Source organism: Helicoverpa armigera, chromosome 5 (assembly GCF_030705265.1).
Source record: "Helicoverpa armigera isolate CAAS_96S chromosome 5, ASM3070526v1, whole genome shotgun sequence".
In the NCBI taxonomy this organism is placed as follows: Eukaryota; Metazoa; Arthropoda; class Insecta; order Lepidoptera; family Noctuidae; genus Helicoverpa; species Helicoverpa armigera.
The window spans coordinates 2,148,584-2,159,514 of record NC_087124.1 but is presented as its reverse complement, the minus strand read 5'-3'; the positions used below and the strand labels follow the sequence as shown (position 1 = coordinate 2,159,514).

The following is a 10,931-nucleotide window of genomic DNA, read 5'->3' as shown; positions in this document are numbered from 1 at the left end:
TGAAGTTGACTGATGCTATTATAATTATATTACTTGTATATTATTGATTAGTTTATCCAGCATTAATTTGTGACAATAATAATTAAAACAAATTATATAAAATATATTTAGTTTTATTTGCAATGCAATAACATCTATTAAAAATTACAGATTATTTATTAACTTATAATAATTAAAACTACTTAATTAAATGGACTCGTTTAATTTCTATTGATTTAATTATATTACAACAATAATTATTTCTTAAAGAAATACAAAGATTAAATTTAAATAGAATTTTATTATTATATAAAATATGCCGATAACAACGTTAAAAAATTCATTGAATGCCTCCTTTTGTTAAAGTTGGTTAATAAATACACCTAAAACTTTTATATTACAGTAGAATATTTCCTATTAATCGTCAAATCTCTTAACCATAAGCTTAATACATCTATTCTCATCCTTGGGGTAGTTGAGGCCAGCCTCAGCTAGTTCCTTCAAAGTGATGGTCGCTATGGTGGTGAAGCCGGCGCGGGCGGCGCTCTTCTGAGACGCGGGGCCCGTGAACAGGGTCCATGTTGATGTTCGATTGGTAAAATTTGATAAATTCAGGTAGGTTGACCTGCTGGCGTCTGACCTAAGGACTACCTATATCCCCGGTTCTGTGCTAAACTATTGGTAACTATGGAATAACATAACTTGGGCTATTGTGATTAACTTCTTGGGCTATGATTCTGATGAGTTATGGGTACCTACCTACCTACGGGGACTTTCGCAACTCCTGATAAAAATGTTAAAAATACATTGGGAACATCCCCCCCTTTTTCTTTAAGTTGGTTAATAAATACACCTTCAAATGTTATGCTGCGTTAGAATCCATGTTATTAGTCGTCAAATCTCTTAACCATAAGCTTAATACACCTATTCTCATCCTTGGGGTAGTTGAGGCCTGCCTCAGCGAGTTCCTTCAAAGTGATGGTCGCTATGGTGGTGAAGCCGGCTCGGGCGGCGCTCTTCTGAGACGCGGGGCCCGTGAACAGGGTCGATGTTGCTTTTATACCGTTGTGGAGGCTTAGAGGTTTTCTGGAATGAGAAAGAGTGGGGTTAATTATTAGGTACCTACTATAGTTCAGCTAGAAAGAAGGACAGAAAAAAATATTTGTCCGAATGTAGTACCTACAAATATAGGTGCTAGATACTGAATACTCAGCTGAATCCGGTTAGACTGGAAGCCGACCCCAACATAGTTGGGAAAAGGCTCAGGAGATAGGATATAGTTCAGCTAGATACTATAATATTATTAAGCTAGGACACGCTAATCTCAGGAAGTAGGCACGGGACCTATTTGAAAATATGATTTCAGTAATATAGCGAAGCTTTTTTGACAATATTGTCCAGGACCCAGGAAAAATTTGGGTCCTGCTTTCAGTGGGGTATTGTATGTTCTTTAATGATGATGTGTTTCTTAAATTAGCCCATTGTAAATGTACAAGACATAATACCGAGCGATCTAGGATATTGTCATAGATCTAAGTAGGTACATAGATATCCACGTGACCAAGTATTTCATAAACATACACTGACGCTCGTAAACAACGCACTCGCGCTCGTACGCACATGTACCTAAACTAGATATAGATAGATGTTTGTTTATTAACTAGATGCAAACTGTTGTATGCATGCGATTAACATCCAACTGCATTTGATAATAATTTACCTCTATTTTTCTAAAGGCGTGATTGCTGACGTGCGGCTCTGATGCACACATCTTCTGGGTCTACTCGTTCTAGCAAACAGTAGCAGAGTGCGAACATTTCCAAAATGTCTGCGAGTTTGTAACCTTTTTGCGCGAACATATGCTAGCAGTGCACTGGCAGTCAGCTACATCCGGTTAGACTGGAAGCCGACCCCAAAATAGCTGGGAAAAAGGCTCGGAGGATGATGATGATATGCTAGCAGTGGACTCGCGTCAATACGTAGGTATCTAAGTATGTAATTACGTTACGTTTTTTAACCTTCATGTTGCACTTAGTTGCAAGTACAAGTACCTACATTCATAAAACCTGAATGGAGTTAGCTTATACAATAGATAGAATGCCTAGAATAAATAACACATTATCTAGTAGCGTAAGGTCAATATAGAGGTCGAATGATCTCTTTAGAGAGGAAACAAGCGATTTATTTATTATCTACACGACGCATTTGTAGGTAGGTACTATAATCCGCGTTATTAACTTGTTCTATGAATGAATAGTTGTTCGGTTTCATCCTCGTCCTGAGGAAACTATTTCGAGCACACGGATAAAAAATCAACACTGACACTATTTTCAAATTGAACCAGTCCTTTCTGATATTAGAGCGTTCAGCAAACAAACAAACTACTGCTTTATAAGTTAACTAGCTTCCGCCAGCGGCTTTGGCTTCCTCTATAAATGGTGACTAGATTACTTACTAGTTACTGCGAATAGGTAGTTACTGATATTAGCGCGTTCAAGCAAACAATTATTTTATCGCCTGATTATAGTGATCAAAGCATTGATTGTCGTTGTCATGCCAATTAGGTATACCTACTTACTTAACTTTAAATACTTACATATAGTTATTTTGATAATCATATAACAATACTAGCAAACCCGGCGAACTCCGTTTCGCCACCAGATGGCTTCGTTTTATGTAACATTTTGTTTGGTGATTAAAAGATAAAGTTTTTTTTCTGCTATAAACCTCACGGAGACCGAAACCTTTCCAACGAATGCAAAACTGTGGAAATCGGTTCGTGCATTCTGGAGTTATAGCGTCAGGGAGGAAAACCCGACTTATTTTTATATATTAGATAATTTAGCATAGCCTACCTAAGATCATTATGTCAATTACGCGCGTCAAAAGCTATTTATACCTACCTAGTTAAGCCGCTGTTTTATCAACAATATTGTGTACTATGACGCATTTGATACACGACTATCATCTTAATACCAAATGATTTTGATTAATTATAATTTTGAAAAAAAAGATCAAAGAACATAATTATCCTTCTTATGTAATAAATGTGACTCTGAGCTATTGTTTTAGTAAGCTTTCACCCAAGCTTTCAGCCATTTGCTGACACCTCCCATTTGTATGGAATTCAGTACACTTTTTGTATGGGTAGGTAGGTATTGTAAAGTTTCCTCCGGGACTCTAGCACCTAAATTCGCGGGAAACGGCTATCTCAATACAGTTTAATTTTACATCAAACAAATGATCTTTGAAAAACTACTTTTAGCATTATTCATTCTTGCCAGTTTATGACTTGCACCTAAGTTGTTCTTATGAGTCAAAGTCACCTGTGTATCGTTATCAGTCATTCACCACTTATATTCGAATATTTTTATTGCCTGCGCAACTGTTGATATTGTCCGCATTGTCATTATCATGATATTACATAATATATGCAGATAAAGATATGATTAAATCAGATGACGTAATATGTACTTATAAAGATATGTAGGTCTATTGGTCCCACCTCCAACCTCTGATAAATAAAATTGGATAGGCGTACCGATTTGCACAATGTTTCGCAACGACCAAAAGTTTGGCGAAGGCTATGTAAAATACACTAGCGTCTGCCAGTGGTTTCAGCCGCATCCCGTGGGTACGCACGAACTCGGATAAAAAGTAGCCTATAGCCTAAATGGGCTATCTAACACTGAAAGATTTTCTTACACCGGACCAGTAGTTTTCTCTAAGCGCGTTCAAGGAAGCAATCAAACTATTCAGCTTTATAATATTAATATCGATAGTGGTAACTTGCTCACCTCGCAGCCAATATTCTAGCTCCAAGTCTTGATCCCCGGTACTCCCGTTTGACCACCAAACCGAGAGCATACAGCACCTTGTCCAAACCCAAATACTTGAAGTGGTCTACTCTGTTCTCCGCTACTTTTAAGGCTCCATACACGTTCTTCCAGCTTTCGCCTTCGATCTGAAAAATAAAATTCAAAATATTCTTAGCTGGTTTTTGAAAACAGTGTGGAGAACTTATCTTTACCTACATCTTAATTAAAATATTATATCAGTAGTGATTCCATTTTGAGATGTGCTTGCACAAAGTTATCATTTGTTATCACACAATACGTCAATCTTAATGCGATTTTCAAAATTCTCCGCAGTGCGATTATTAAGATAACTGTATCTATACTAAATATCCTTAAGCATCACCCTTTTCAGATAACTATCCGCACCCACAATAAAATAGTGAAGAACTAGCTTATATCCTTCTTCAGTATCATCTTTCCATGCCAAAATTTCATCGAAGTACTTTACTCACTTTATCCTTTTTAAAAGTACACGCAATAAATTAGCATCTTTCTTTAAAGTAAGGTCAGGAATCGGTCTACATACCACATCATCAGATTCTTCCCCCTGGCATTCAACTAGGCAGACGTTGAGTGCCACCAGCTTGCTCTGACCGTTCTTCTCCTCGTAGCATCCTAGAGACATTCTTTGTGAGAGGTATATTCTCCAGAAGTCTGTCATACTGCGCACGCTTACTGGGTCATTGATGAGATCTAGAACAGAGGTTGGATGGTGACATAAAGTTAGGAAAACTGTTGATGTTGAACATGAAGGCTGTAAGTTATTGTTTGCGTAGCCTTCTCCTAGATATTGGGCTTCTTGGCTTAGTTTCCAGTTTAAAAGAATTGCCCGAAAACCATTGTTTTATGGAGTGACTGCCTATTCGAATTTTTCACCCAAGTTTTCACCTACATGTATAATGTCCTTGTGTTAACTGGTTGTTAGATTTTAGAAATCAATGAAGCTTATGTACAGCAGTTGTTTTTAGCAATGCTAAATGAAAACGTCTTCACATGTCTCTAAGTAACAAAACCACTCTGTAATAAAATCTGACATCCATATTTTACATACAAAATAACCGTACAATATTTCTTTTACCTTTAACTAGCTCCGGTACCATTTTGCAGAACAACAAAGTAATAAGCTACTGAAAAGGCTACATGTTAATAATAGTTTAGCCACGCTAATTTCAGCACTAATAATACCTTATTTACAATATACCATACTTAAACGTTTTACGTTAATATGTAGGTACGAACGTATTATTTCTTGTTGTAAACAAATGTAAAGTAGATTTATGAGTGTTTTTGTTGTCATTTTTAAACGATTGTTTAATAGGAGACACTTATGGCCAATTGTATGGTTTTGCCAGTCATTTAATACTTAAGAGACTATAATTTATATTACGGTACATACACATGAGATAATCTATCTTTTTAGACACATTACCATCAGTTGCTAGGTACTGTAGTTCTTTTAGGACAACGATATCACTTTAAGTACTTAGGTATGCTTAGAAATTGATATCTGATGCGTAATTTCGTAAGCATCTGCTTAGCATTTTCCCAACTATGATGTAGAAAGCCCTCCAACTAACGTGTCTTCCAAAATCCTAATGAAATCCATGACCTACATGGTCACGTATTATCGGCACGATCAGACCATGTGTTGATTGTTAACCTTTGATCTGTCCATCCCGAATGAGGTCGATGAGCTCACTTTTATTAATCAACTAGGTTTTAGAGGGAACTACGCCTAACTACTAAACAAATAAAATCAGTTCAGCCGTTTTGTAATGAAACTCATTTTTACCTTCATCCTTTTAGTAAGGATAAGATGGACCGACCAGATAAACCTTATGTATGAATGTACCAGCTGAAAGAAGTCATTAGGTAAGCTACATCGGCCAGAAACAAAAGAAATGTAGGTAGGTATACCACGACCACTTTGTAAGTAGTGCTTTGACGACATGAAAGAAGTTTTAAGGACATCAGCCAGCTGCACAGGACATTTTATTGTGCACAAGCATTTGCACAGACACATCGAGCCCGACACCCCGTGCACAGCAATCGCGCTGCTTATGATACTTAAGTGATAAAACTTACCACTCATAGCACACAAAGCTTCATCAGTACACAGGTTTTCCACCAGTATCTGGATGGCCTCCTCATCGTCCTCCGGCGGGAGGTCGCGAATCACCCACGTGGTGCCGTTGTCCTCCCATTTGTCCCACACGCGGGGGCAGGAGGAGTCCCACACTCTTTTGAAGCCCATTGGATAGCCTGGGGGAACAAAATTATTGACTGAGAATTTTAATGAATGGCGTCCACGGCCGATTTCGGCCCCGGCGGCTGTTCTCATTTAATGAGATCAGCCAGCTGCGCAGGATATATTATAGTGCACAAGCAGTTGCGCAGACACAGGTGCACTCCCTATTCCTTCACTCTCATAACCTGATGCGACGGCAATCCGACACGACCGGAAAGAGATCAGGCGCGGGACCAACATTTACGTTTTTTACGTTTAGAATTTTAAAGAAAATCAATATCTATTGAGGGTACTTTGGTACTTGTGATGAAAGATGCTTTATTTAAATACCAGCTTACGCCAGCGGGTTTACTCGTGTCTTGGGAGAACTACATGCTTCGCGCATCCGGATAGAAACTAGTCTGCCTCTATAAATGTACTATCAATACTACATTTTATTGCAAGTGAACTCTTCAGCTTTATTATATTAGTAGGTACACTTAGATAAGATATACGATCCCACCCAAAACAAAAATGTGAAAGACTGCCAAGTTCGATAAAATGGGAATACTTCGCCTATAAAAGAAGTGAGATCTGAATAAGTACCAAGTTCCATACACATACCTTAGTTAAAAATAGTTACTTTTTCATGATGTTACTTGGCAAGTTTTCACACACCTTGTTATAAACCTACTAAACGCAATGAATCAAGTATTTAATTTTCTATTGAAACTTGCCAAGTAACATCATTAAAAAGGAACTATTTTTAACTAAGGTATGTGTATGGAACTTGGTACTTATTCAGATCTCACTTCTTTTATAGGCGAAGTATTCCCATTTTATCGAACTTGGCAGTCTTTCACATTTTTGTTTTGGGTGGGATTTCATTTATTTTTGTAAGGTTGTTTATTTTATTGTTTTCTTATTATTAAGTTTTGAATATGCACTATGCTTCTTACAAAGAAATAAACTAGATTAACTAAATGTACTAGATTTACCAACAGACTGACATGACATGTTATCATATATTATGTTCGTGGATCAAAGTTACACATTCATTATTTTCGAAAGTGACTCATACTTGGCCGTTTTCAGATTTTTACTTTACTTTGACTAAATACAAACCTTTGTAACGAATTTCAGATCGGTACGACCATTCGAAGATATATTATATAAATATAGATAAATTTAGTTCGTTTTAGTTCCTTAGGGGTATAAACACCTTCATTATTTTGAAACCGACTCACACTTGGCCATTTTCAGATTTTTCCTTTACCTTGACATAAAGACCTACCTCCATGCCAAATTTCAAGTCAATACGACCATTCGAAGATATATTATATAAATATAGATAAATTTAGTTCGTTTTAGTTCCTTAGGGGTATAAACACCTTCATTATTTTGAAACCGACTCACACTTGGCCATTTTCAGATTTTTCCCTTTACCTTGACATAAAGACCTACCTCCATGCCAAATTTCAAGTCAATACGACCATTCGAAGATATATTATATAAATATAGATAAATTTAGTTCGTTTTAGTTCCTTAGGGGTATAAACACCTTCATTATTTTGAAACCGACTCACACTTGGCCATTTTCAGATTTTTCCCTTTACCTTGACATAAAGACCTACCTCCGTGCCAAATTTCAAGTCAATACGACAATTGGAAGTGGTCTAGGTTTTTGATGAGTGAGTCAGTCAGTCAGTCAGTCAGTCAGTCAGTCAGTGAGTGTATAGTAAAAATAGCGATTTTCTGACGTCAATATCTCAAGACCTATAATAGGTATATTAATGAAATTTTGTATTTTAGATAAGTGAGGGGGTCTCAACAGATACTAGAAATTTGATATGCGTAAATAAAATAGATTTTGAGTTATAGGGGGGTCGAATTTGGCCCGAAATGGTTCGTGTAATATAACCCACGGCCGGTGTGTCGCTTTTTTTGCTCGAACTTGGCGGACACACTGCCGTGTGTCTAGATTGATTGTTTCCATATTACAAAGTTAACACTAGATTTGAATGATGTTTACTATAAACTGAGCTAAATAAATGTCTATCTAGTAAACACATGTTATTCCTAAGTCCACTTATTTATACTAGAGGATCCATAGTCTCAGGTTTTAGTACTCTCTATTTGTACATTATGCATACAAAGTGGTTCTATGAACTTTCTAACAATACCTCCATTGTCCCCGATTGTATATGTTTATCTATGGTAAGTAGTAGGAAATAATAGTATGAAGATTCGCTGTAGGATTCCAAAAGATTCCATCACTTGTGATTAGCGTAATTTAATATTAATTTACATACATATATGTTTCTCTTCAAATCTCTATATCTAATCTACCTACCATGGAAAAAAAACATTTATTAGGTACGTTTTAAACAAGTTTGGTGATCTAGATTGCTAGGCATTTAGTATAGTAAGTATAGCTAGGTTTACGATGCTTGGAAATTAGAAATCTTTTGTAAACTCTAGCTTCAGTACAGTTCCAGTACCTACCCATGAGAACTACTCGCGCGCAAAATGTATCTTATAGCCTTTTTTTTAATTTTACTTACCTGAGATTAATGCGTTCAATCAAATAAATATTTCAGCTTTATAATTTTAGTACAGATTCATTCAGAAGGACCTCTTTTTAAGGACACTTAAAATTCTAAATATTACCACCAAAAAACACAACCCAAGAAACTTGAAAAATAATACCTGAATTTTCAATTAATAAACCACTGAATGCACTAGCGCTATAAACGAGAAGATAGCTGTATAGTAGACACACGACTGCGACAATTCACGCTCGCTTCCTGACAGCGCGCTCGCCTAGACCCACTTGAGATCAAGAGAGCAAGTGCAGAACTTAGTGCCCGCGTACACGGTCCAACACTAGCGAGCAATTTTTTTGACTGATGATTTAAAATCTGATGTAATTTTGTGCCAGAATATTTATATTTAGGTACTAATACATTTAACGTTAAGCCAATTCTACAATTTTGGATGATTATTTTTTGTACGTTATTCCATATTAATATAATTGTTACGTAAGTAAGTAGGTACGTTAATGGGTTGATCACATGTGTACTTGCAATCCAAAGGAGCAGTTGCAATCCAAAGAAAATTAATAAAAATAATACCTTAATTTGCAATCAATTAAAGTGCCCACTGAATTCACGAGAAGATAGCTGTATAGTAGACACACGACTGCGACAATTCACGCTCGCTTCCTGACAGCGCGCTCGCCTAGACCCACTTGAGATCAAGAGAGCAAGTGCAAGCTTAGTGCCCGCGTACACGGTCCAACACAAGCGAGCATTTTGTTTGTGACTGATGATATAAAATTCTGATGTCATTTTGTATTAGAATAATTATGTTTAGTAATACATTACTTTTAGCACTAATAATTTAGGTTTAGCTAGTTCTACAATTTTGAATGATTATTTAGACGTTATTCCACAACAATATAATTATAACGTAGGTTGACTACATATGTACTTGAAATCCAAAGAAAATATCGAAAAATAATACCTGAATTTTCAATCAATAAACCACTGAATTCACTAGTGCGATAAACTCACGACTGCGACAATTCACGCTCACTTCCTGACAGCGCGCTCGCCTAGACCCACTTGAGATCAAGAGAGCAAGTGCAGAACTTAGTGCCCGCGTACACGGTCCAACACATGCGAGCAATTTGGTTTGTGGCTGATGATTTAGAATCTGATGTAATTTTGTAACACATTACTTTGAGCACTAATTTTAAGTTCAGCTAGTTCTACAATTTTGAATGATTATTTTGTTAGTTATTCTACAATAGTATAATTATTACCTAGGTAAGTACGTTAATAGGTTGACCACATGTGTACTTGCAATCCAAAGAAAATGTCAAAAAATTATACCTGAATTTTCAATGAATAAATCAATTAAAATTACCACTGAATTCACGAGAAGATAGCTGTATAGTAGAATCACGACTGCGACAATTCACGCTCGCTTCCTGACAGCGCGCTCGCCTAGACCCACTTGAGATCAAGAGAGCAAGTGCAAACTTAGTGCCCGCGTACACGGCCCAACATAGCGAGCAATTTGGTTTTGAGTTTTTATGTGTATAGGAATTAAGATTATGTGTTAAGGCGTAGGTGGTTTGGGAATTTTGTTTTTTTATTTTTGATAATTTAAAATCTGGTGTAATTTTGTATTTACTGAATATTTTTTTATTCCACAATAATACAAAGATTCCGTAGGTATGGATGTTGAGCACATGGGTAGGTACCTAATTATAAAAATCTTACCTAAAAACCATAAATTGTTTTTTGGATCTTATTAAGAAGCACTTATATATACAATCAAGTTCACTGAATTAGTTGCAATTATCTTGCAGCAGTCACTATGTGGTGTTGAATACTGATGCCTCATGTAAAGTCATGTACTAAGGATTATTAACAATACAACAACAAATCAAGAAACTATTCGAGCTCGTAGTGATAAAAAATATCACATAAAGTATGTATTACACTTAACAAAAATGGACACGGATACAATTTTTTACAATTTTGCGACAAAATTAATTGCGATGATAAAAAATTGACTTATCTCAATTTAAGTATCTGATGCGCTGTTTGTACTTAGCATTGTTTAAAAATAAAATCGTAAAATTATCTGCAGTAGGTACATTGAATAGTCACATGATGATTTGCATCCACAGAAATCGTGGTCCTGTACAAACTAGAAAGTTTCCGTTTTAGTCATTATGCAAAAATGTTGATGGATGTAGGTAGAGGCTTAAGATATCGCAACTCTTTTTTGTGTTGTTTACTCGTCTTAAAACTGCAATGACCTAAGAACATACTTCAATATTTCAATAATTTGAG

The 10,931-nt window shown here is 36.2% G+C and overlaps 1 protein-coding gene across 3 annotated transcripts; it reads right to left on the bottom strand.

The window, feature by feature from the left end:
* Nucleotides 1–98: 98 nt before the first annotated feature.
* Nucleotides 99–10,128, bottom strand: LOC110383083 (uncharacterized). 3 transcript variants are annotated; one of them, XM_049842170.2, is made up of 5 exons: nucleotides 9,994–10,128; nucleotides 5,922–6,098; nucleotides 4,363–4,529; nucleotides 3,777–3,943; nucleotides 99–1,065 (listed from the first exon to the last, which is right to left on the bottom strand). In XM_049842170.2, the coding sequence occupies exons 2-5, from the start codon at nucleotides 6,088–6,090 to the stop codon at nucleotides 867–869; spliced, it is 702 nt and encodes a 233-aa protein (XP_049698127.1). In that variant the 5' UTR covers nucleotides 6,091–6,098; nucleotides 9,994–10,128; the 3' UTR covers nucleotides 99–866. The 3 variants fall into 3 exon arrangements, with proteins under 3 accessions (XP_049698127.1, XP_049698129.1, XP_063890682.1); XM_049842172.2 differs by lacking the exon at nucleotides 9,994–10,128 and adding an exon at nucleotides 9,589–9,709; XM_064034612.1 differs by lacking the exon at nucleotides 9,994–10,128 and adding an exon at nucleotides 8,773–8,926.
* Nucleotides 10,129–10,931: the final 803 nt, after the last annotated feature.